The sequence below is a fragment of the Thecamonas trahens genome (genome assembly GCF_000142905.1).
Source record: "Thecamonas trahens ATCC 50062 unplaced genomic scaffold supercont1.71, whole genome shotgun sequence".
NCBI classification, from domain to species: Eukaryota; order Apusomonadida; family Apusomonadidae; genus Thecamonas; species Thecamonas trahens.
The window spans coordinates 14,413-39,239 of NW_013657609.1; the positions used below are offsets into that span (position 1 = coordinate 14,413).

Here is a 24,827-nt window from a genome sequence, read left to right on the forward strand (position 1 = left end):
CCCCCCGCCCCCCTCATCCCCACTCCAAAAAAACCGTTAACTCGCCACGCCCCTCTCCTCCCTCCCTCCACCCCACCCCACCCACCCATGCTCACACTCCGCAGCCTCACCCGCACCACCGCCCTCACACTCAACCTCGCCCGACACACATCCACCCAGCCCCCATCCATCACAGCCGAGCACGACAGGTCATCACCGACATCACCGGCGACGCACTACAGCCGATTGGCTCAAACACCACCGCAGGCGCGGCGGGACAGGACGTGCCCGCGGAGAGAGATCAACTTTGGCTTGGAAGAGTGGGCGCGGCACAAGTCTGTGTGGCGCCATGCACGACATATTTTTAACGACATGTCGAGCTCGACGCTCCAGCGATTGGCCTTTCCGTCGTTGTCGGTCGTCGCCATGAGTGCCACGGCTGTCACCGTGTACAACACGTGCCTCATCGATGTCATCAACGCCAGTGCTGCCGGGCCTGTTGCCGCCTGGGGCGAGCTAGCTCTCCCGGCTCTTCCCTTTACCCTCTCCTCGCTGGTCCTTGGCCTCCTGGCCACCTTTCGCACAAACGCCGCCCACGACCGCTTCAATCAAGCTCGCGGCGCTTGGGGCGAGGTCATCAACGCCTCGCGCGACTTGCTCCGCCAGGCCGCCGTGTGGATGCCGAAGGATCACGCTGTCGAGCGGCTCCGGCTTGCTCGCCTGGTCAAGGCCTTTCCCGTTGCCCTTAACTTTCATCTCACCACCGACGGCGGCCACTACCTGATCAAGGCGCAGGACGCCGACGCATCGCCGGCCATCCGCGCTGAGCTCGCCGCCGAGTTGCTCGATCGGGTCTGGCCGGCCGGCCCCGACGCCGAGGAGGACTTTGCCCGCACGCTGGACGTCCATGCTGCCGGCGGCAATGTCCCGCTCATGCTCCTGGGTGAGATGGCGGCGACGGTGGCGGCGGGTGCCGCTGATGGCCGCGCCGTCGACGCGGTCGAGATGGACAAGGCGCTGCAGCGGCTCAACACGTCGCTTGGCCGGTGCGAGCGCATCCTCAAGACTCCAATCCCGACCTCTTACACCCGGCACACCTCGCGCTTCCTCACTACTTGGCTCAACGCTCTCCCGCTTGCCCTCTGGCCGGTCCTTGGCGCCCACGGTACCATCCCAGCCTCGCTCGCCATCGCTTACGCCCTCCTCGGCATCGAGGACATTGGCGTCCAGATCGAGGAGCCGTTCAACATGCTCCCACTCCGCGCCTACTCGCACACCGTCCAGGCCTCTGTCGACATGCTCCTCCCCGCCCCACGCCCGCGCCCGCATCCGCACCCGCGCCCGATCGCTAGGCCTCTGTCACATGCCATCAATCACCGCCATCACCCCCCCCTCGTTGCAACCAGCCCTCGCAACCGCCCCACACTGACCCAGACATAAATTTTTTGACACGCGTATTGGCATTTACACCGAGTCACGCGTCAGATTGAGCTATTACGCCGCAAAATTGCAAGACATGGCTCACGCGTGTCGGGTAACCAGCTCGGGCCACGCGCCTCGTCCACACCTCTCCCACCACCTCCTCCCCTCCCCCCATACACATACACCTGGACAGGGCCCCTCCCTGCCCCCGTCAAGCTCTCGACCATGTCATCATCCACGACATCGACACTTTTTGCAACGCCATTGGGAGGCGATGGCTCTGCCGGGGCAAGTGCTGCTGCAGCTCAAGTCGGCGCCGAGCTCGGGCTAGAGACACGATCATGGACGACTCGGATGAGAGAAGCTGCGTTTGGTGCGGCGTATGCCGTGGTTTCTCGTGATTCACATTCGATCAAATTGATTCCGCTCGCTTTTCTCTTGGCCGAGGCTTTGCAGTTATTGGCTCTCCTATGGTCCCGTGACTTTGACTGGGGTCCCCTCTTTGATGCCAGCCTCGAGCCGGCCATGAACGCCCTCGCTTTTCGCCTCTCGACCTCGGACCTCTCTTTCGCGACCTTTGTCATCATATCGCTCATCATCGCTCTCGCTGTCGCTATCTCCGTCGTCGACATCCTCTGGGTGGCAAGAGCCTTTCTCAACGCCAGCTGGCCAAAGATCTGGCCCGTCCACCTCCTCCGCCTTGGCGTCGCCTTTCTTCACACCACCCTCTACCTTCCGGCACTATTGCTGCTCATCGATCCGCTCCGCTGCAACTATGCGGCCTCTCCTCCGGTCCTGGCCCGATTCGAACACATCGAGTGTACCTCGCTCGCTGTCATTGCCCTCATCGCCGTCCGCTACCTCGCCGCTCTCTCACTCTTTGTCTGCGCCTCGCTGCTGGCTCTCGTCAACTTTCAAGAGTCGCCCACATCGTCGCACATCCTTGCCCGCCCGCACTCGCGCGTCGAGGCTCTGCTCCACCTCGCCAAGACCGCCATTGCCCTCATCACCGTCCTCGTCCCGGGCCCGCTGGCTATCGCCTACGCCGTCACCCTCCTCGCCGCTGCAGCTGCTGTCGTCCTCTTCCGCTTCCTCCCGCACTACTCGGTCCGCGTCACGGCCTTTCGTACAGGCACCTACGCCGCCGTCGCAAGCCTCGGTCTCGTCGCCATCGTCCGCCTTCATCTGAGCCCGAAGAATCCCTCGGCGCAGCTCAACATGCTTTTCCTCATCTCGCTCGCCGCCCCAGTCTTTGGCTACCTCGTCGCCGGCGCCGCCACCCTCCGCCGCATCGCCTCGCTTCGTGCCTCGGCAGCCGCCTTTCTGGCCGCGCAGTCTGCCATCTCGCCGCGCTCGTCGGCCTCCTCAGACGCGCCCCGGTCGTCGTCGCCCAGCTCGAGCGCCGCACCCGGTCACACCTTTGCTACTGCCGCAGACGTCGAACTCCTTGCCCGCGCCGCTATCACACAAACCCTCGCCGCCCGCCGCTCGCACTCCACCGCCGCTGTCCGCCCTCACGATGGCCTGCACGTCTCGCAGGCCGTCGCCGACATTTCAACCATCTACACCTGCGGCGTCGAGCAGTACCCCAACTCGCCGTACCTTATGCTGACACTGACGTCGCTGATGGCAAGCCTCGGCGAGATGGACGAGGCCCACTCGACGCTCGACGTTCTCCGCAGGCTCCGCCTCGCCCACGTCGCGCACCTCGATCACGCCTTTGGCGTCTACCGCAAGACACAGGACTTTATCCGCCGCGTTCACGCCGCCTCAATCTCGGCCTCGGCTCCGGCAGACTCGGGCAGCGCGCCCACCACCGCCGCCTTTGACCTCCTCACCTACATTCGCTTCAACGAGAACCTCCGCGTAGCGCAGACCCAGCATGCTCGTGCGCTCTCTGCTGTCGCTCACTTTTGGTCGCTCCTCCACGTTCCCGACGCCCGCGCCGCAGACCGCGCCGTCTTCCTCGCCCGCGCAGACGCCCATGTCGCAGACATCCGCTCCGCCGCCCTCGTCGCAGACGCCCGCTACCGCTCGCTCGTCCGCTCCCATCCGGACTCGCTCCCGCTCCTTGTCTCGTACGCCCACTTTCTCGAGGACGTCCGCCACGATCTCAAGCGCGCTCACGTCCTCTACTCGCGCGCCGCCGCCCTCGCCCGCGCCGACAACGCCCGCCGCGCCGCCGCCACCCTCGAGCGCGCTTCCGCCCCGCGCGGCGCGACAAATCTCGATGGTCACGGCGCCGCCGCGCCCGCCGCCGCCGGCGAGCGCATCTCCACCTTTAGTCAGATCAACGATGCCGTTGACGCCGTCCTCACCATCGCCCGCGATGGAACCGTCACTTGGTGCAATGCCAACGCGCTCTCGCTCCTTGGCTACTCGCTCGCCTCGCACCTCGTCGGCCGCAACATCTCCGTCATCGTCCCGCCGCCCTTTGACCTCGCTCACGATGCCTTCCTCGCCCGCTATCACACCACTGGCAAGGCACACATCCTCGGCCGTGGCCGCCGCAAGCTCGAGGCCGTCGACGCCTCGGGCGTCCTCATTCCCATCTTCCTTTCCGTCACCGCCCTCGATGGCACCACAGAGGCCTCGCTCGGCACCGCCTACGTCGGCGTCCTCGCCCCGCGCGACGTCGCCGGCGAAATCCTCTACCTCGCCCCTGTCGGCCCCGACGGTGCCCTCGCCGTCATCGCCGCCTCGCCCGACGCGCCCGCCGTCTTCAATCTCGCCTCGCACGCCATCCTCCTCTCCATCTCCCCCGCCGCCCTCCTCCCGGCCCTTGCAGACCTCGTCGCCGCCGCCGACTCCCAGGGCCCGGCTCGGGGCAAGGTCTGCCCGGTCTCCGCAGCAGCAGCCCCACTGGTCTCCGGCGCGGTCATCGCCCGCCCTACCGCCGTCCGCCAAGCCAACAGCACCGACTCGGCCTCCTCCGTCGCCATGGCCAGGATCCAGAAAATGGAGGCAGGCGGTCGCGTGGTGTACAAGCTCGAGCTTGAGTCGCTCAGCGACGCCGTGGCCCAGGTCGTGGTCTCGCGCGACGGCCGCATCCTCCAAGCCGGTCACCCGCTCCTGGCAGCCATGGTCGGCCTGCCCGAGGCCGCCCTCCTCGGCAAGCCCATCACTAACCTTCTCTCCGTCGCTCATGACGCCCAGCCGGGCCATGTCACCTCGCACACCCCGCGCGCCGTTGTCGCCCAGCTCGCCTCAGCCCCGGCCTTTGCGCCGCTCCCGCTCCACCTCATCACCAGCGACGGCGAGTTGGTGCCGGCTGCGGCCTCGGCGTCGCGGCTGGCCTCGGTCGCCGATGACGCTACCGCGTCCGACGATCGCTGGACCATCGCCCTCGCCCTCTCGCCACGGGCTCTCCTCACTCCGTCGTCGCACTCGCGCCGCTCGTCGGCGGTCTCGAACCACTCGCCGCACGGCTCGCTCGGCCTCGGCCGCTCAGCTTCCATCGACGCCCAGTACAAAGCCGCGCGGGCGACAACGCCCAAGACGCCCAAGTCGCTTGGCGCCACGCCGCGGACCCCGTCGTCGTCGGCCCGGGCTCCTATCGCCGTCCCCTCCGCCGCTCACCACGCCCGCCGGGTCGAGCGCAAGCTCCGCGCCCCGGGCTCGGCCGACCAGGTCATGCTACTTCGCCGCATGGCCTTAGCCGGCTCGCAGACTCGGACTCGCCTCTGCGTCCTCCTCCTCGGCATCGTTGCGTTTGTCATTGCCGTCGCTATCGCCGCCGTCATCCTCGGCCTCCGCGTCGAGCGCCACGCAGCCCGCGCCGCCGTCGCCGCCGCAAAGCCGGCATCCTTTGCCGCCTACGCCGTCACCTCGGTCAACGCAACAGACGCCGAATCTCTCGCCGCAGCCCATGCCGCAGCCGCCACCCTCCACGCCCGAATCCTCACCGGCGCCGGAGGCCTGCCGGCCCTCGCCGATCTCAGCGGCTCGGGCGCATCCGCCGTCCGCGCCTGCATCGTGAACCCGGCGCCCGAGCTCGCCCCAGCCTCGATGTCGCTCCTTGATGTCGAGGCGCGGCTCCTCGACCCCAACGTACCGCTTGGCTTTATCAACGCCACTCTGGCCTCTCCGGGTGTCTTTGAAGTCATGTCCCGCTGCCTCGCCGCCGAGGTTGCGGCCGTCGCCGCCCTCGAGCGCTCGACGGCCTCGGCATTTGCCATCGTCGTCGGCATCGGCGCAGGCCTCGCCGCGCTCACCCTCCTAGCCCTCCTCGGGCCCTCGGTCCGCGGCGCCATTCGCAACCGCGCAGGCGCGTGGAGCCTCTTCCTCGCTCTTTCGCAGCCGGCCATCGCCGCCCATCTCCGCTACCTCCGCGCCGCCACCCGCAGACTCGCCTCGGACGATCTCAGCTCCTTTGACGCCGACGACAACTACGAGTTGTACTTTGACGAGGCGTCAGCGCCCGCAGCTACGCCACCGCTGGCTTCGCCGCGCAATGAGGCCATGATCACCCGCTACTACGGCCCGCCGTCGAACAACTCGCGCTTTGGCGGGCCCGTCCCGCGTGTCTCCTTCAGGCTCCCGCTCGGCTCGCCGACCTCGTCGTCCTCGACAGGTGCCGCTGCTGCCGCCGCTGCCCTCCTCGCCCACCATCCGACTGCCAACAAGCGCTCGTCAGAGTTGCCAGCCTCGCCGCCGCATGATGACAACGCCACCGACAACGACGCCACCGGCGAGCCTCCCAAGTCCACATCTATGCCTCTGCTGCGGACTATGGCGCCGCAGCCGCGCGTGGCTGCTACCGGCTCGGCGCTACTGCCCCGTCACGGCAACGCCCACGACCGCAATCGCGATCGCTCCGACCCGCACATCTCCACCTCGTCGATCCTCTCCGTCGTCTCGTCGTCGACCACGGGCTGTCCACATTCGCATATGTGTCCCACGTCGACCTCCTCCTCGCCCTCGACCTCCACTTCGTCGTCGGCATCCTCGGCAGTTTCCACGTCGTCGTCGTCGTCGTCGTCGTCGTCGTCGCTCCCGCGAGTCCCTGCGACGCCGACAACACTCGGCCGGTGGCGGCAGTGTCGTCGGCGTCGGAGCAGAATGAGGCGGCGGTCGAAATGATGTCAGCTTCCAACAACAAGTCGCCGATCCTGGTCTCGCCGATGGCCTCGCCTGTGGTCTCGCCGCGGGAGACAGCGACAGCGGTCGGTTTGTCGGTCATGCCTGGGCAGCGACGAATGGCCATCATGGTGTACGCCTATCTCTGCGCCATTGTGGCTGCGGTGGTCGTCATCCTCGTCGCCGCCCTCTGGGCCCTCGTTCCGCTCCTCACCACCGGCTACCTCCTCCCGATCTTGGAGGCCAACGGCAGCCGATGGGCTGCGGTGTCGGCGGGCAAGGTAGCGTTGGCTGGCAACGCTCACCAGTTGTCGCGAGCTGAATGGCTCGCTGCCGCCGAGCAGGCCATGCTTGTGGCGTACACCTCGCGGGATCATCATCCACTTGTCGGTCAGCTTGTGCTCAATCAGTTCTACGCCGTCCACGCCGCCATCAACGCCGTCGTCGACGCCCTCGGCACAGGCGCGGGTCCTGCAGCCGTCCACATTGCAGCGTCGGCCTCTTCGGGCGTCGAGTCACTCCAAGCCACCATCACCTCCAACTTTGGCACCAACATGGTTGCCATTCCCTTTGTCGTCCTCTTTGTCCAGCTCTTCCTCCTTCTCTGCATCTACACCGCCGTCTCCAAGCTCGCCCACCACGAGACCTCCAAGACCCGCTTCGTTGTTCATCTCATTCCGTCACACCTCTCGTCGACCGCCATGACCTCTGCTATCCGCACCCGCCACCCGCACGCCCAGCCCTAATGCCGACGTCAATTGCAGGTTGTTCATTGTCTCGCCCTCGCACTCGATCACGCGAGCCATCGGAGGACGGCACCGCTCTTCCCGCCCATCTTGACATACGCCCAGCGGAGGGCAACCTTGATGCGACCGGCGTTGCCAAGCGGGCCGAGAGTGAAGAGGAGCGAGACGAGGTAGAGCATCGAGATGAAGAGCGAGCAGAGGATGGTCATAAAGATGAGTGAGCCGAAGCGCTTGAAGAAGAGCAGCTTGCAGAAGAAGACCAGAATGGCGCCCGAGGAGAGGGTCGTCACCGCACCGCCCACGATGGAGACGCCCATCTCGGTCAGCGCGTACTGGGTTTTGAGCAGCCGCATCCGCGACGCCTGCCGCGCACGCGGGAGATGCCCGCTCGCCTCGGACTCGTTGTACGAGTGCGCCAGATGGACCGTGTAGTCGACGGCGAGGCCGACGCAAATGACGAGGCCGAGCGACTCGTTGACGCCGAGGGTGAAGCCAAAGACAACCATGGTCGACACGATGGCACCGGCAATGGTGACGAGGGCCACAAAGGCGAGGATGGCCAGCAGAACGTTCGCTGTCGCAAGCACCAGCATGCCGAACGCAAGCGCGAGTGAGATCGCAAGCGTGGTGTAGACCGAGGCCACAAGGAGCTCAAAGGTCCGCATCCAGGCAAACGACTCGGGCGAGGCGCCGGCGCCGAGGGTGGCAAACCGGGTGGTGAGGCTAGCCGGCGGCTGAGCGGATGCCGTCACGCCCACCCACACATCGAACCACTTGCGCATCACCGGGTTGCTCTCCACCACGTTGATGGGCGTCACAAAGTTGAGCACGGCATACAGCGGCACTCCGTTCGCGTCAAGCAGTACGTCGCGCCCGGATCGGATCGACACTGCGTCAGGCGTCTCCAGAAACGCCGCCAGCTCGCTGTTGAACGCATCGGCTGCCACGGGGAAGCTTCCGTTGCGAACTGTCGTCACCCACGCCGCAAACTCGGTCATGAAGCACCGCGAGTCGTCGAGCCCGCTTTGCAGGACGAGATTGCCCACAGACGGCGTCGTCCCGCACGACGCGCACGTCGCCGCCTTGACCTGTGCGCAAAAGTCGACGAGGAACTGCTGCGCCGCCGGCGGGGCGAGCGAGAAGCTCGGATCAAATATCAGCCGCCCGACCTTGCCCTGCTCGTTACGGTCGAGTTTCTTGCCCGACGCCGTCTCTCGCTCGAGGCCCGCTACGCCAAAGATGACTCGGATGGTGTTGACCTCGGACGCTGGGTCGGGATCAAAGGCGTTCTCGTTGAGCTCGACTGCGTCGTGCGCCTGCGAGCCAGATGGCAGGCCGTTCTCAGGCTTGTTGGGTGGCTCGAGCGCGGTAAAACCCCAATGAAGAGGCCCAGTGCAATGACAAAGACCACCACCACGCCCCACCGGATCTTGAACAGCTGCGGCGCGTAGATGTTGTGGAAGAACCGCTCCATGAACCGCATGTTCTCGATGTTGTGCGCGTGCTCGCCGACGACCGACCCATCGTCGTCTGATCCATGCGGCGATGTCGCCTCCGCATCGCTCGTGGCCGAGCCAAAGCCCGAGCCTGAGCTTGGGCCGCTCGCCTCCTCCTCCTGCTCCTCGAGCTCCACTCCGTCTTGGTCTGCAGTCAGCTCATGGGTCGCCGCAAACCGATCGGTGGCGCGGAAGCAGCACCGGTGAGCGCAGTGCTTCGACCACAGCCAGACGATGGCCGGGAACCAGGTGATGACCAGCAAGTAGTTGACGGCAATGAGAGCGGCGGAGAAGATGCCGAACGAGGCGATGGCCGGGAGCGGCGAGGCCGCAGTGGCGGCAAAGGCCACAAAGGTGGTGAACGAGGTGACAAACATGGCCGACGCCGCACGCTTGTACGTCACCGTCATGCGGGCAACTGGATCCGAGGTGATGGCCGCCGGCAGGTGGGAGACCTGCTTCCACGCGTCGACAAAGACAAAGACATCGTCGGCGCCGACGCCAAAGAGGAGGAGGAAACCAAGGACGGCAGGCAGCGGCCAGACCTTGATCTGGAACACCACCCGATACAGGAAGTAGGCGCCAAAGAAGGAGCAGAGGATGTGGAGGAGGCCCATGGCGGCGAGGAGCGGCGAAAAGGTAAAGTACGCCATAAAGGCGTAGACAAGGACGACAGAGCCCATGGCGAGGAGAAGATCGCCCATGATGTACGAGACGACTTCGAGCGAGATGATGGTCGACCCGAGGTGATTGACCTTATAGTAGCCCGAGACCGCGCCGTTGTTGTCGAGCTCCTTGAACACCTGCACGTACTCCTTCATCAGTGTCTTAAACGCATCCTCCTGTGCGTCCTCGCCGTCTGATCGCGAGCTGTAGCCCTTGAGCGGCCCGCCAAACTGGATGATGAGCCGGGTGACCGGATTGCGGAGCGTTGTCGGCGAGAACATCCGCGAGAAGAACACCTTGTTATCGCCCACCACCGTCCCATTGCCGTCGAGCTGCGCCCGCACAATCCCGTCGATGCACGCCTGATCGAGCTCGCCGCCGCCGCATCGCGGCTCGCCCTCGCCTGTATCGTCGGTGTAGAACATCCGCAGCGGTGAGACCGGCGCCGTGCAGTTGCCGCTCGCCGAGTCGCGGAGGCAAAAGTCCTCGTACTGCGCCACACTCATCAACCGCCTCTGTGCCGTGCGGATCGCCGCCAGGCCTTCAGGTGTGAACGCTCGCCCTGAGTGCGCCGAGAAGAAGACGACCAAGCTCTCGGTCGCCTCGCTCTGCTGCGGGATGACCACGCCATCCTGCGAGAACTTGAGGATGGCCTCATACGCAAGACCCTGCCGGACGATGGCATCGCCGAGAGCGAGGAACATGCCTGTCCCATCGCCGCCGCCCGAATCGATGCCAAACACGGCCAGCGCAAAGACGCCGAGAAGGATGACACTGCCGAGCGAGATGCCGGCCACCAGCCACGGATGCTTGACGATCGCACGCGGGAACCACGTGCACGTCATCTCATCGCTCGCCAGTGCTCCCGCATCCTTGCCACTTGCGGTAGTGCTCCCAATCCGCCCCGCGCCCGCCGCCTTGTCGCTCCCGCCTGTGCCATTGTAGGAGGAGGAATACGAGCCGCTGACGCGCGGGTGTGAGGTTGAAATTTTTTCAGAGCTTCCTGAACCCCTTGTCTTTCCGAGCGTAGCTTCGCCGACTCTCCGCCGAGCACCGTTCCTTCCCGACGACCAAGACGAGCTGGTGGTGGCAGAGCTCGAGCTACTCGCCGAGCTACTCACTCGCTTGTGGCCACTCGCTGTGGCTGGCTTTGACTCGGTTGTCATGCCCTTGCTGCCCATGAGCTCGCTAGCGTGTACCCGCGTCGTGACTGATGTGTGGGGGGAGGGAAGAGCAAGTCGCGTGTGTGAGTGAGAGCAATACTGCGTTAAGTCATCAAATTAGAGGTGTTGCTGCATGCTGGCGGCACGTGTCGGTAGTCATTGACGATGTGTTTCGCCGCAATGTTCATGATTTGCCGACTGGCACATGCTACATACATAAGAATCGCACATGCGAGTATGGACCTTTGCTGTACAATTTACTTCGCTTGCCAACTTGTAGCACCGCAGATCATCGGCGAGATCTTCTTTCAGCTTGATGGGGAGAGCCGGTGCGGGAAGCGGCGATGCTCAGCTCACATCCGCAACTGACCTACCTTCACCAGGATTAGCCGAAATCCCCGCAGCTATTGCCACTTTGGTCAATATCGCTGGAGGGGGAAAACCCTCCGCCTCCGCACCACACCATCGGCCCCTCCATCGTGCTCCGCCACTCCCTCACCTCCTCTTACCCTTAGTAGCCAGCCTCTGGCCTCGCTCTCGCGCCTTTCCTTCCGTTGCACCCTCCATCCATCCACATATCCGGCGGCCATCCCAAATCCACACCCCCAAAGATTCGTGCACATGTCGAAACTAATTTCTTGACCCAACCGACAAGTGAAGTAGAGCCTCTCACCTGTCAGCAGCCTGGTATGATGCGCAGCCCGTACATGGCGAGCATGCCGTCCAGTGAGATCCGGAAAGTGACCATGTCCCCATCATGTGCGGGGCAGTAGTTGCCCACAGCAGCGAGCCAATCATGATTTGTTGAGCCAATTAGTGGCGGTCAATGAAAGCGTTTGCGGGTCAAAACGTGTCATTCTCCACTGAATGACAAATCAACGTTGTGTTTGGTTGCGGGAGGAGCCTGGGGAAGTTCGGCAGAAGGGGTGTAGCCATAGACACCACGTGAGCCGCATCACTTGAGTAATTATCATCCCTGACAAAGGGGAAGCTCCCCTGAACTCATCTCTGTCAACCTGGCACACATTCGCACACCACCCATACACATACCAATGATTCAAGGTGGGGCGGCGACGCTGGCGAGGACAGCCTGCTGTCACCGTGGTTCTCCTCCTTTGACTCGGCAAGCAAGGATGCGACCAGCATCATCGGCATGACGACCAACGCGCCTGCGATCATGGCCGCAAAGGCGCCAACGATCATCGCAGCATCATCGGCATGACGACCAACGCGCCTGCGATCATGGCCGCAAAGGCGCCAACGAATATCGCAGTTGGTGTGACCACCAACGCACCAGCTATCGACAACAACAACAACATCATCGGCATGACGACCAACGCGCCTGCGATCATGGCCGCAAAGGCGCCAACGAATACGGCTGCCGCGAGCAAGGATGCGACCAGCATCATCGGCATGACGACCAACGCGCCTGCGATCATGGCCGCCTACGGCCAACGCTATCAAGAGCTTGGCGAGCTTTTCCACGCCTTCTTCTCGATCCTCTTGGTCATCATCGTCATCATTGTCATCATCCTCTCCGACTCGATGCTCGTTGTCGAGTCTTTCGATCCGTCGCCTTCTGTCCGGGTTCACTACTATACCCCCTTGAGTGTCGAGCTGGGTGATAGCTCTGTGCCCGATACAGCGCTGATTGCCAGACTTGTGGCTTCGTTCAACGACCTGGCGCTGACAAACAGATCGCGGCCGAGCGCTGGGCTGTTCCCGCTCCCACAACCGGCGACAAAAGACGATATTCTTCCACTGCTCCGTTCGCACGCTCCGCCAGACGTGCTACCTCTCCCGGCTCATCTGTTCGGCATTGCGAGTGATGATCTCTTCGTCTCGCTCGCAGACATCTGGGCGAGCTCTGGCCTCGAGTCGTACGCCTTTCGCTCCGTCCGCCGGCGCATGGAGAGCAGCGTTGCCGCGGACCCAGACCTTGTCGCTGTCCCGCTCGAGGTCTCTGCCGACGTCTGTATGTATTCTTCGCGAACCATAGCAGCTCTCGGTATCGACTCGCCGCCCAACACCCTTGACGACTTGATTGATGCGTGCATCATTGCCCGCGCCGCCGACCTCATCTGCCTCTCTGTCACCTCACCGACGCTGCTATTTGACTACCTTGCCCTCCGCTCACATGGCACCGAGTTCTACGCCTTATTTGTTGCCGCCAACGTCTCGCTCACCGATCCGCGGGTTGTGCATACCTTTGACGACGTGCTCCGGCTCATTGACATCGCCGCCATCGGTCCGTACACTCTGCTCGCCAGCCCTGCCCTCGTCTCCGGTTCGTCCCTCTTTCACTGCGGGCCGTCGTCGCGTGCTGGGGAGTTCGCCAGCTACACCTCGGACCTCGCCGCCTTTGCCTTCCCCTCGACTCAGTCCGTCTTTGCTACCCGGCCCGAGCTCGAGCCCGCGAAGCTCGGTCTCATTGGCTCGGTCTCTGGTTTGGCCGCTGCTGCTCGCTCGCCGTTCCGCGACTCGGCACATGCCTTTCTCGCCCACTGTGCACATCCAGCCGTTCTGCATGCTGCTCTCGCGCCCTTGCCGCACATCGTCTCGCCGCGCTTTGACGTCGCAACCCTGCCCAATGCCACCGTCGCCGCCACCGTCACTACACTCCTCCGCAACCCGCGCCTTGCCTCGCTGCAACATGCGTCGTCCAGGACGGGTTTTGGTGACCCGCGCCTCGCCACCGAATGGATCGCTCTCCACTCGCTGCTTCTGGCCTCCTCCTCGGTCGCCAATGCCACCCACGCGCTCGACATCGCTCTGCCGCGCCTCGATGCCCTTCGCCTTGCATACGTCTTCAACAAGGCCGCAGTCCCCATTGCTTCGCTCTCGTCGGGAACCTACTCAGCCCCGATCGAGCTCACCCTCTCGACATTCACTCCAGGCTCAAAAGTCACCATCTACTACGCCATCGACTCGGAAACGGCCTGGAAGCGCTATGTCGGACCCATCGTCCTCTCCGCGTCCGGCGTCTATATTGTCCACGCCCATACCGTCGTCCGCACCATGACTCCCTCGGATCGGCTCTCGGTCACACTCAACCTTATCGACAGCCCGAATCCAAGTCGCGCCACTGATCTTCCCGTCTACGTCATCATCCTCATTGTCGTCGCAGTCCTCGTCTGTGTCTTTGGCCTTGTGCTCATAGCTGTCTCCTGTGCCCGTCGCTTTGTCTGTCCGTCGGCATCGGTCGGCAGCATGGCCAGCTTGCTTGTTGTTGACGTCGATGACCTTGTCTTTGACTCATTGCTTGGTAAGACCGCGCTCGGCGATGTCTACCTTGGTCGCATCCATGGCACGCCCGTTACCATGCACCTCACCGCACCAACGAAGCTCCCGCCCACAGAGGCAGAGAGGCTCGTTGTCGAAGTCGTTGCCCTCGCAGGCCTCGACCACCCCAACCTGACAGGCATCATCGGCGTCTCCACCTCGCCCACAGTCATTATCTACGAGTTTACCCCGCGCGCCTCGCTCCGTGATGTCATCCACACTCACACTCTCACCATCGACTCGTCCATGGTCTTCAAGTGGGCGTTCGAAATGGCTGCCGCCCTCGCCTTTCTCGCCCGCAACCACACTCTTCACGGCAACTTCTCCTCGTTATGTGTCCACTTTGACGCAGACTGGACTGTCAAGGTCTCCCAGTTTGGCCTTCACTCGATCCACGCCATCGCTTCCAGCCCGCTTCTCAGCCAGAGCTGGTCGGCATACCGCCGCTCACCGCCGCTTCCATCTCGAGTCTTGTCACCTCGGCCTCGGTCTCCCACGTCGGCCCGCCTCAACCGTCGGCGACGATCCCGACCCGCTCGTCGCGCGATGTCTCGGACGAGTCTGGTGACGACTCGCCTGGCCTACGAGTCTCAGTCACAGCGTCGGCCGTATCGGTCTCCGAGCTCGAGGAAGATGTCTGTAGGCTCTCAAGCTCCGCGTCAGAAATGCAAGAGCATAGCGAAAGCGACTTCATGGTGTCACAAGTCCAGTCGTCGCCATCGTTCGCCTCGCGGACCGAGCCACGTACCGCCATGTCGAGCTCTCGTCTCATATCGTCCGAGTCGCTGGTCATAGCCGAGGGTCCGCATACACCATCTCGCGCCGCAGGCGGAAAGGCGCTTCCGTCAACTGCGCCAGCTGCCACACCCACCCTGTTCTGGACCGCGCCAGAGGTGCTTGCCTCTGGGCGCTCGCTCGTCTCGACCTCGTCGGATGCCTACTCGCTAGCCATTGTCCTCTGGGAGCTCACCACTCGTGCCCAGCTGTATCAGGGCTTGAATCCAGTCGCTGTCGCCCTCGACGTCATGCATGTCGCCCGACGTCCACCCATCGCAGCAGTTCCGCCACTGTATGGACCCATTGCTCCTGTCATCGAGCTCTTGTGGCGTGGCTCGCCCACTGATCGCCTCACCATCGACGCCGCAACTCACGAATTGGGCCACCTTGTCCATCCCGAGTCGTTCACCTTTCCCGCGTCGATAACCGTTCCACCCGGTGTCGCGCACGTCGTTCACTGTGAGCTCCGCAATGCCGCACGCCTCCTCCTCAGCAATCCTCAGGCGGCGCATCGCCTCCTTACCGCTTTCCATGCCGTCATCCCACAGCTCGCACGCTCAGATGGTGCCATCATCTCGGCCTGGGGTATCAACTGGATCACGCTCACCTTCAAGTGGCCGCCGGACATTGTAAGCTTTGCCGAAGCCGTCGGCGCCCACACTGCCATCGCAGAACCAGTCACCATCATGGCGGTCAAGGCCAAGGTCGCCACCACGCTCGACTCGTTCGGTCACCCGTGCCTCTCTGGGCCGGCAATCGACGCGTTGGCCGTCTCTTGGAACATGCTTTTTGGCTCGGTTGTCTACACCATCCTCGCTGGCATCTCGGCCTCGGCCGCTTCGGCCATGGCCTCGCGCTTGGCTGCGCCTTCGGCCTTGGCCTGGGAACACGGCTTTTCCGGTGGCCTCTTCGTCGACACCGTCCTTGCCCGCAATCTCGGCTCGTCCGCCAAACTGGTCCACGTTGTCGGCTCGGTCGTCCAGATCGTTATCAAAGGCCACGTCTCGGTCCACGACATCGCTGAACCTACCAATCTTCCCAGCGGCACCGTGCTCCCAGCTCTACAAGCTAGTAGGCAGAGTACTCGCATGCGATGGTCGCGGAGCTCGGCCTCGCCTCATCGCTCGCGCTCGCACGCGTCAAGCTCGGCCTCGCCGCACCGTCCGTCAGACGCCTCGGCCTCAGGCGTGGTCCGGGTCGACAAGCGATTCCACGCTGGCGGTGCCCACATGACTCGTACTACCCCCAATGGCGGACACAAGAAGCGCCGTGCCCGCCGCGTTCATACCCGCCGCGTCCGTACCCGTATCAAGCACCCAACTGCAGCCACCGATCATCGCTCCGTCAAGACGGGTTCCCGCATGCGTCGCGCCACCGCCCACGTCTCCAAAGATATGACCGACGCCGGCCTCTCGGCCACCGCAGCCACAACCCAGGCGGACACAGTCACCCTCCCGATTTACTCCGAGGCGGACGGCACTCACCTTTCTGGCTCATCGGCAGTCCAAGGCAGCAAGAGCTCGTCAAGCTCTCGCTCCTCGCTCTCGCCACCATCGATGACATGCTTGCCCACGCCTCCAATCGCTGTCCGCCTCCAGGAGCCTTCCAACTCGCACTCGCACTCGACCTCGCTGGGCCTAGAGGCATTGATGGGCACCACACGAACTGTTAAGCTCGACTCGGGCACGTCGTCGGCCGAGGAATCGCCCCGCGTGGCGATGACAACGTCAACCTCTATACTATCGTCTTCCTCGTCTACGTCCAGCCAGGACACCATTCCTGCATGCACGTCCCACGAGAGAGCTGCAGTCGCGGCCAATGCAAACTCAGAGACCTGTGGCTCGTCATCGCTTGTGCCGTCTCCAGCGCGGTTGCAAGGGAGCTCTTCCTCGTCTTTGTCTTCGTTCTCATCCGACCCCGCCCAGGCCCCGCCTACCACGCTACCGGATCTCTTCTTTGCTGAGGAGAACGAGTCGGTGGGCGCGGGGAGCTCAGGAAGCTCGGATCGCTCGGGCTCGCTGACGGCAGACGAAGAGCACGAGTCGGTGGAGAGCTCGGAGACGCCGCTCGGAACCGGCATTGCCGGCCTCAACCGGACGCTCTCCGTCAACAACCTCGTGTCGATGGAGGCACGGATCCTCCGCCGCGAAGATGTCGACGCCGTGCTGGCCAAGTCTGGCGTCTCACAGTCCCCGATGTGGCGCACTGCATACACGACGGCCTATCTCGGCATGCTCTCGCCGGCCATGGTCAACCTCTCCATGCCGCTGCCAACGCCAAGTGAGCACGGCACGATGCCGCACTCGCCATCGCCCGGGAGCCGCCCATCCAAGCGCGTAGTGCTTGAAACGGATATGGCGCTGCAAAACTCGCCGGCGCTCCTCGGCTCGCACATGTTTGTGCCTCATCCGCGCGACGTGGCGACAGCCTCGATGAGCAGCATCGTCACATCGCTGGCACCGGCTTGGACCTTCGCAAATCGTCCGCAAGCCGGAGAGTGAGCAAGAGCAAGCCGCCGCTGCTGCCGCCGCTACTGCTGTCGTACCTGTGGTGGTCAAGGTGCTGGAGCGCCAGTCAGCGACACCGATGGAGCTTATGAATGTGGCCGAGGCGCTGGCGACGGCGTCCAACTACGCCAGGACTTCGCGTCGGCTCGTCGGTCCGCTGGCCTTTTGCCTCGACATCCCGCGGCTGGCGTACATAGAGCGGCTGTATCCGGGCCAGTCGCTGGCCCAGCTCCTCGCGCTTCCAGCTCCGCCACCGAGTGCGCTCGCTGCAGTCGCGCGCGGAATGGTGCGCTCGCTCATGCGACTGTACGCAGCGCAGCCGCGCGAGCGCCAAGGCCACGGCGCACTGCGTCCGTCCAACGTCCTGCTGGTGGTCACCGACTCTGTGCCTCGAGCGGTCGTTGACGCCCACATCTCGGGCTTTGGACTCGCGAGCCTGCAGACGATGACGTCGCGGGCGACGGTGCTCCCGCTGGTCCAGTACCTCGCGCCGGAGCAGATTCGCGGCGAGGTGCAGCAGTCAGTCACGAGCGACGTCTTTATCCTCGGCTCCATCCTCTACGAGATGGCCTCGGGTTTCAGAGCCTTTGATGGCTCGGATCCACTCGAGGTCAGCGTCCGCATCTCGGCCGGCCTTGCACCCGACCCAGAGCCAGTCTCCATTCCCTCGTCGCGGCTGAGAAACCTCATCGCCTCGTGCTGGGCCACCTCCCCTGAGCAGCGGCCCTCCATCGCCGAGGTTACCACCATTGTCACCTCGTGCTCGCCGCACGACTTTGCCCGTGGCGCACACAAGCCCGTGGCCTCGCCCTCGCCCTCGGACCACGTGGTGTAGAAGGTGATAGCCGAGCCATGATGGACGTGGTAGTGTGCTTGGATGCGTAGTGTGTAAACAGTTTGTTGGCCTCGTCCCTCGCTACCTGTCCTCCCTGCCCCCTCACCGGGCCGTCTCGGAGCTCGAGTCGAGCACCGATGACTGGACCGATGACTCGCCGCCGCCGCCGCCGCTCATCAGCGCGGTTATGACCATGGGTGAGATGCCCGGTAGCGCCGGCGATGGTGCTCGCGAGTTGGTCCGTGACACCGTCCGTGACGTTGCTCGCGATCCAATGGGCGTCAGCAGCGGGGTGCGCATGCCGACGGCTGCAGGCGGGTCGGCGTCCAAAGCCGACTTGCCCGGCTGCAAGCACGCGAGGCTGATGTCGTTCGATCCTCCGTCCATCACTGCCATCGCTGACGTCGCCGACATTGCCGACGCCTCCTCGTCACTGCCTAGCCCGGGCCGGAGCGCAGAGCGCCGTCGCCCGCGCACGGCGTAGATGGCGGCGGCAGCGGCAGCTAGGAGCAGAAGCAGACCGCCGATGAGGGCGTAGAGGCCCCTGGCGGTGGGCGAGGTGAGATCCGACCAAATCTGCGGGGACGAGGAGCTGCCTTGGGCTTCTGCGAGGTGTGAGCCCTGGTTGCCGTTGCCTGCGGCAGCGTTGGGCAGACAGGTCGGGCGGACAAAGGCGATGATGCCGTTCCACGCCGCCACCACGCCGAGGATGGGCACGACTCCGCCCGATGCGGCGAGACCCGATGGGCGGCTTGTTCCTTGTCCCGCTGGCCATGCCGCCGATGGGAGGTAGCTCGTGGGAAAGGCGATGGTGTCGATCTCGTCCATGGCGTGAAGCATCAGAGATGTCACCGGCGTCGTCGCCGTCATCGTCACCTTTGCCACGACCACCGCCTCGGGCGTACCGACCTGGATGACGCGGATAGCGGCCCATGCCAAGGCCTCGCCGCTGGAGGCGGTGATCGGCTCGATGGCGATGGAGACCGGCTCGATGGCGTCGCCACCGATGAGCAGCGGCGGGCCGGTCGTCACGCTGGTTGCTGTCGCCCCATAGCTGATGACAGTGTGGAGGGAGCTTGGGTTTGGAATGACAACAAGGCCGATGACGTCGTCGGTGCCCGCGATGGCTGCGATGGGCGAGAAGACGCCGCCGGAGCCAAAGGCGAGGAGCGGCGAGATGGCGGCGGGCCAGGAGGAGGTCAGCGGGAGCAGATCGCGCGAGACGATGACGGCCTTGTCTCCGGCAGCGTCAACAATGAGGGTGTGGATTCTGGTGGTGCCAAGCGCGGTGGCCATGGTCCGCGGTGAGGTCAAGTTGGCGGCACCGGTGGCGAAGTTGGGCACGATGGTGAGGCCGGCGGCGCCGATGCCGCTGCCGTCGAGCGGGACATGGATGAGCACGTTGTCGCCGCCCATGACGGCCGAAAGGTACATGGAGATGGACGATGTGGCATGTGCGAGGCCGACGACGTCGAGGAGGGCGTCGATCGGGCCGATGGTGTCCAACTCGACCGTGGCGAGCTTGAAGACCCCACAGAGGCCCGAGACCGCCGAGTCGAGGATGAACATGGTGACGACGGGCCGGCGATAGGGCGTATCCGAGATGGTGTCGCCGGCAAAGCGGGTGCCGGCTACCGAGGTGACGACAGCTAGGCCATCGGCGCCAAAAGTGAAGCAGTGCGCGCCGCGGACGTCCCCGTGGAGGACCATCGAGCCCACAATAGCCGAGTTGGCGTCGCGGGTGACGACATGGACGCCATCGCCCTGGGCCGTGCACGTGGTCACAGCGCCCGGGCCGGCCGCCGACGAGGCGAGGAGGACCAGCGAAGGCGCGTCGCTGGGCGATGCCGGCGTCTCGGCCATCACCAACTTCTCGCCGGTGAGCTCGTTGCAGAGCGATGCCACGGAGCTGCACGGTGATGGGCCCGGGGGCGGAGGAGGCGATGGCGATAGGGGTGGAGGGGGCGATGGCGGCGGAGGGGGTGATGGCGGCGGAGGGGGCGATGGCGGCGGAGGGGGAGGAGGGGGTGATGGCGGCGGAGGGGGCGATGGCGGTGGAGGGGGAGGGGGCGACAACGGCAAAGGTGGAGGAGGATGGCGGCTCTTGCTGCCCTTGCTGCCCTTGCTCCTCTTGCTGCTCCTCTTGCTGCTCTTGTCGATCGTAGCCTTGCTGCCCTTCTTGCTCCCCTTGCTGCTCTTGCTCCTCTTGCTGCTCCTCTTGCTGCTCTTGTCGATCGTAGCCTTGCTGCCCCTCTTGCTCCCCTTGCTGCTCTTGCTCCTCTTGCTGCTCCTCTTGCTGCTCTTGTCGATCGTAGCCTTGCTGCCCTTCTTGCTCCCCTTGCTGCTCTTGCTCCTCTTGCTGCTCCTCTTGCTGCTCTTGTCGATCGTAGCCTTGCTGCCCCTCTTGCTGCTCGTCGCTTGCTTCGAAGCCTTACACTGCGACGAGTCGCGCTTCTTCCGCGATAACTTTGTGCGGCTCGGCTTCTTCCCGACAGAGGTTCGAGATAGCATGCTTGTCTCTGCCGCTTGCTTCTCTTGTTGCCATGCCTGAACCACGTCCAATGGAGGGATGCGATAAGTATGGGCTGCGGCGGACACGCCCAAAAAAATATAGTTTGTTCCGCCTTTTTTCACCCGCGCGCCACGACCACGCGCTTGTAGCATGGGATACTGAAGGGATTGAAGGAATCGAGGGCTTCTTCCGTAGCTCTCTGGCATGACAAGTAGAGTAGGTAACGTACAAGTGCAACGAGAGTGAGAGTCTTGTCGTTCTCCTCGTTGTTGCGCATGTGGAACGGTTTGGGACGGCGGAGAAGTTGTTCGTTGGCTGGGAAAGTGTGGGATACGAGGAGAGAGCGCACCTGCAACGGCTTCTCACCGCCATCACGCGCCGCCACACACACGCCCATCGCCATACACATACATGCCACCGCCATCAGTGGCCATGCCCCGCCTTGACGTAAGTGCATCGTCGACATCAATGCGTGCTCTTAGCCTGGTCTCAGTCAGAGTCGAGTGACTGCCGCCGCCAGCAGTTGCTTGCCAGCCGGCGCTCCATCACGCACCACATCATGCGCCCATGCGCCACTAGCCCGAGCATTCTCTGGCACTCGTACGCCACGAACTTGTCCGCCCCAGCATCCCCCACTCGATCACAACTACACCACAACCACAACCATAACCATCAGTACACGCAGCACACACACACACACACACACACACACACACACACACACACACACACACAAACACAGCCATAATATCCCATCCCCCTGCGCTACTACCGCCATCGCTCGCTCCATCGCCGGCGCCATTCACACCCGCTACGAGCGCATCGCTCCGACCGCCACCAAAAAAAAAAAAGAATTGACAACGGGCTCGCACACACAGTGCTTGCGGCCCAGAGTGACCCAAGCGACTCGAGCAGCGACAGCAGTATCGACCACCTATCTCAGCCCGCCACAGACCGAAGGGGAGTGCGGAGAGAAAGTACCACAGCGACGTCGTGCTCGCAAGTAGGGAACCAAGAGAACGGACAACGCGTTGGAAGTATGGCTTCGGCTCATGTGACGCAGGCAAACGCGACAACGAGAATGACTCGGAGGGAGATGCAGGCTCGAGTTGGTCGCCGAACAAAGATTGGTGAGTTTTGCAGCGGATTTTTTTTTGATTTTGAGGGGAGGAGGGGGGGGAAGGCAGGGATTCATCCCTTCCTTGTGCCGCCGCCTCTCTCTCTCGACATACATGCTACTGTCAATGTAAACCATGCAATGGCCACCTCTGTGGGTATGGTCTTGCCTTTCTCTGGCGTTTCTCTCGGTCAATACCGGCTGCCGCGCAGGAGTCGGCCGGGAAAAAGTAGCCCTCGTCACTGGACCCCCTCCCCCCCCCCCCCCTGCTGATGTGATGGCTACACAAGCTCGACTCGCTATAGCCCGCACCAGCACGCCTTGCGATTGTAGCACCCATACTTGCTCCTTGTTTGCTCATCTTCTTTGGTCCCCCGCTGCCGCCATGCCTGCGGCGATACGCCAATGTTTTTTTCACTGGACGCTCACTCACGCCTCCTCGCCACCTCAGTTGCCACCCTGGGCCCAGCATCATGGCCGCTGATTCCCGAACTGCTCCGAGCAGGCGTCAACGTGTTCCGGGTCAACTTTTCCCACATCGATGTGACCAACAAGGAGCACACAGCGACGACGCTGGCGACGCTGCAGACGATCCGGTCAGCAGCCGAAGAACTTGGACTTGGCGACTCGGTGGGAGTCCTTGCCGACCTCTGCGGACCCAAGGTGCGATGCAACGGGTTTGCCGCTCCCGGCACCATCATGCTCACCGCCGGCGAGTCGGTCGTCCTTGAGGCGAGCGACGACGACGGCGAGCCGGGCATCATCCGCACCGGCATCTACGATCTGGTCGCCGAGCTGAGCGTGGGCCACAGAGTCCTCCTTGACGACGGCATCATGGCGCTCGAGGTCCACCGCCGCGAGAGTGAGAATCGCGTCGTGTGCGAGGTCAAGGTCGGCGGCGTGCTCAAGGCCAACAAGGGCATCAACGTGCCAGACCTGGCGGTGGCAGGCATCAAGGCACTGACCGACAAGGATAGGGCGGACGCAGCCTGGATTGTTGCCCACGCGCCCGAGCTTGTTGACTACTTTGCGCTCTCGTTTGTGCAGCGTCCTGAAGACGTGTTCGAGCTCCGCACGCATCTGGCGAACCTCGTCAACGGCAACGACACCGATGCTGATGCCAACCAGCCCGTGTGGGGCATCATCGCCAAGATCGAAAAGCCGCAGGCTGTGGAGGCCATCGTCGACATCGTCGGCGTTGCCGACGGCGTCATGGTCGCTCGTGGCGACCTCGGCATCGAGTGCGAGCTCCACCGCGTCCCGCGCATGCAGAAGCGCATCATCGAGGTCGCCAACCTCGCAGGCAAGCCCGTCATCACCGCCACCCAGATGCTCGAGTCAATGCAGCAGGCCCCAACTCCCACCCGCGCCGAAATTGCCGATGTCGCCAACGCCATCTTTGACGGCACAGACGCCGTCATGCTCTCGGGCGAGTCGGCCGTCGGCAAGTATCCCATCGAGGCCGTGGCCACCATGGTCCGCGTCGCCCGCGACGCCGAGATCGACCACGCCCGCATCCATGTCCCTTCCGTCGTCCAGAAGGACATTCACGCCTTTATGCGCACATCGCGCCCGTCTGTCACCCTCGACACTGCCGAGCGGACCGCCGCCCTCGGCGTCGCCGCCGTCCTCACGGCCTCGTTTGTCGGCGCTCACGGCATCGTCGTCCTCCCAGCCACCACCGACTACAACTCGGTCCTCCTCGTGGCGTGCACCCGACCCAAGCCCAAAGCCCTTATCATCGCCGTCGAGCATTCGCGCCGCTCGGTCCGTCGCCACATCCTCTGCGGCGGCGTCTTTCCGCTCTACGTCCCGCCATACACCTCGGCCGACGATGCCATGGTCAAGGTCGAGGCATCCATCGCCGCCTTTCATCTCGTCGACGACTATGACTCACTCGTCATCTGCTCCGCCTTTCACCGCACCTACCCGCTCCTCTCCAATCTTGTCCGTATCTACGAGTTTGGCGAGGCCTCGCGCGCTCTCGTCGCCCGCGGCCGCTGGGCCGCCGCCGTCGACTTTGTCCGCGCTCACTCGGCCGACATCGCGCACATCGACGACTCGCCGCCGCTCTCTTCATCTCCCTCCACCATTGCCGATCATGCCGCTGCTGCTGGTGCTCCACCTCTTGTCTCCTCCGCAACTGCCTCGGCCTCATCTGCCGCGCATTCAGGTCTGGCCGTCTCCGAGCCGTCGCTATGAGTCTTGTGGCAAATTTTGGTGATCAATCGCAACTGCTCGTCTGCCCCACATCACCCCACTCTCCACAGCCATCGTAAAGCCACAACCTGACTGTGCTCGTCACCCCCCTACTGCAGGCATCCTCTGTCTCTACCCATACATACTTGGGCAATCCATCATCTTCGGCATGAGCCTCACGGATCAGGTGCCGAGCTCCATCTATGCCTACCTTGTTTGCAATGAGAGGAAGAGGCGCACGCGGTGCAGCACTTCAAGAGCATTTGAAGACCGATGTCGCACTATATCGTCGCCCACATCATCTACAGAGGGCATACATTGCCCGCCGCCGTTGTCAGCACATCTCCTTCACCGCTCCGCCGCGACTGGCAACCGCGTACGCACAGATCCGCCTCCAACCCGCCGCCATCATCGAGCCATCCCACATCATCTACATCACTCGCTTCACTCCAGCGCATCAAACACAGCAGCAAACTGCCGTCATCAAATGAATGCGTTTGTTGCCCAGCGTAGCGGACTCCGCCTGCCGCCACTGGCCCGCTCCGCCCCGCTCCGCCCCGCACCCACGACCCGCCAGCGTCCCCCTCCCCCAAGCCCCCTCCCACCACTTCCTCTCCTACTCACAGACGCATACGCACAAAGGGCACTCCAGCAACCACCCCTCCTCGCTCCCTCCGTTCCGCCGCCTACACTCGGACACGCCCGACTCGTCTCCGCTCGGTGACATCCTTGAGGATCTGCCGTCGCCGTCGGCGGCCTCTGGGACCGACTCTCCCGAAATGCTCGACAGCACTAGCTCGGGCTCGTATCCGATCCCCATCCGTGTCGGTCGCTCACGGAAGCTGCCCGAGCCCGTGGACCGCGGTGCACCCGGCGTCCCGCCGCGGGCGTCGTCGGCTACCCCGCCGCACTCAGCGTCGTCCTCAGGCGCCGCTCCGTGGCGAGTGCTCGTCAACTCGGTCCGCTCACCACGTACGCCCCGCACACCTATCATTTGCACGTCCGTGCCTCCAGGGTTCACCGCTCGCAACCTGCTCGTCTACCTCG

The 24,827-nt window shown here is 63.8% G+C and overlaps 6 protein-coding genes across 6 annotated transcripts in view; 5 read left to right on the forward strand and 1 right to left on the reverse strand.

Annotated features, from left to right (window-relative positions):
* Positions 1-351: 351 nt before the first annotated feature.
* Positions 352-1,419, forward strand: AMSG_11127 (UPF0187 protein; the record flags this gene model as incomplete). Its single annotated transcript, XM_013897432.1, has 2 exons — positions 352-1,269; positions 1,414-1,419. 2 exons carry the CDS (start codon positions 352-354, stop codon positions 1,417-1,419), a joined length of 924 nt encoding a protein of 307 aa, XP_013752886.1.
* Positions 1,420-1,926: 507 nt separating this feature from the next.
* Positions 1,927-7,226, forward strand: AMSG_11128 (uncharacterized protein; the record flags this gene model as incomplete). Its single annotated transcript, XM_013897433.1, has 2 exons — positions 1,927-6,402; positions 6,459-7,226. The coding sequence occupies 2 exons, from the start codon at positions 1,927-1,929 to the stop codon at positions 7,224-7,226; spliced, it is 5,244 nt and encodes a 1,747-aa protein (XP_013752887.1).
* A 47-nt stretch (positions 7,227-7,273) lies between these two features.
* On the reverse strand, positions 7,274-10,233 carry AMSG_11129 (resistance-nodulation-cell division superfamily protein; the record flags this gene model as incomplete). Its single annotated transcript, XM_013897434.1, has 2 exons — positions 7,274-8,572; positions 8,602-10,233. 2 exons carry the CDS (start codon positions 10,231-10,233, stop codon positions 7,274-7,276), a joined length of 2,931 nt encoding a protein of 976 aa, XP_013752888.1.
* Positions 10,234-10,607: 374 nt separating this feature from the next.
* Positions 10,608-11,345, forward strand: AMSG_12416 (uncharacterized protein). The gene has a single exon (XM_013897460.1). The coding sequence runs from the start codon at positions 10,868-10,870 to the stop codon at positions 11,183-11,185; it is 318 nt and encodes a 105-aa protein (XP_013752914.1). The 5' UTR covers positions 10,608-10,867; the 3' UTR covers positions 11,186-11,345.
* Positions 11,346-11,769: 424 nt separating this feature from the next.
* On the forward strand, positions 11,770-17,952 carry AMSG_11130 (TKL protein kinase; the record flags this gene model as incomplete). The annotated part of the gene is made up of 3 exons (XM_013897435.1): positions 11,770-14,264; positions 14,303-17,054; positions 17,101-17,952. 3 exons carry the CDS (start codon positions 11,770-11,772, stop codon positions 17,950-17,952), a joined length of 6,099 nt encoding a protein of 2,032 aa, XP_013752889.1.
* A 4,034-nt stretch (positions 17,953-21,986) lies between these two features.
* The window catches only part of AMSG_12417 (uncharacterized protein), a gene marked incomplete at both ends in the record, with an annotated part of 12,453 nt that continues 9,612 nt past the window's right edge, over positions 21,987-24,827 (forward strand). Inside the window, 2 exons of the mRNA XM_013897461.1 lie at positions 21,987-23,773; positions 24,433-24,752. Coding sequence (XP_013752915.1) covers positions 21,987-23,773; positions 24,433-24,752 — 2,107 coding nt within the window. The remainder of the gene's footprint in view (positions 23,774-24,432; positions 24,753-24,827) is intronic.

What these genes read in the sequence shown, in the direction of transcription:
- AMSG_12416 (XM_013897460.1), top strand. Translation starts at nt 10,868, where the DNA reads ATGGGGAGAGCCGGTGCGGGAAGCGGCGATGCTCAGCTCACATCCGCA.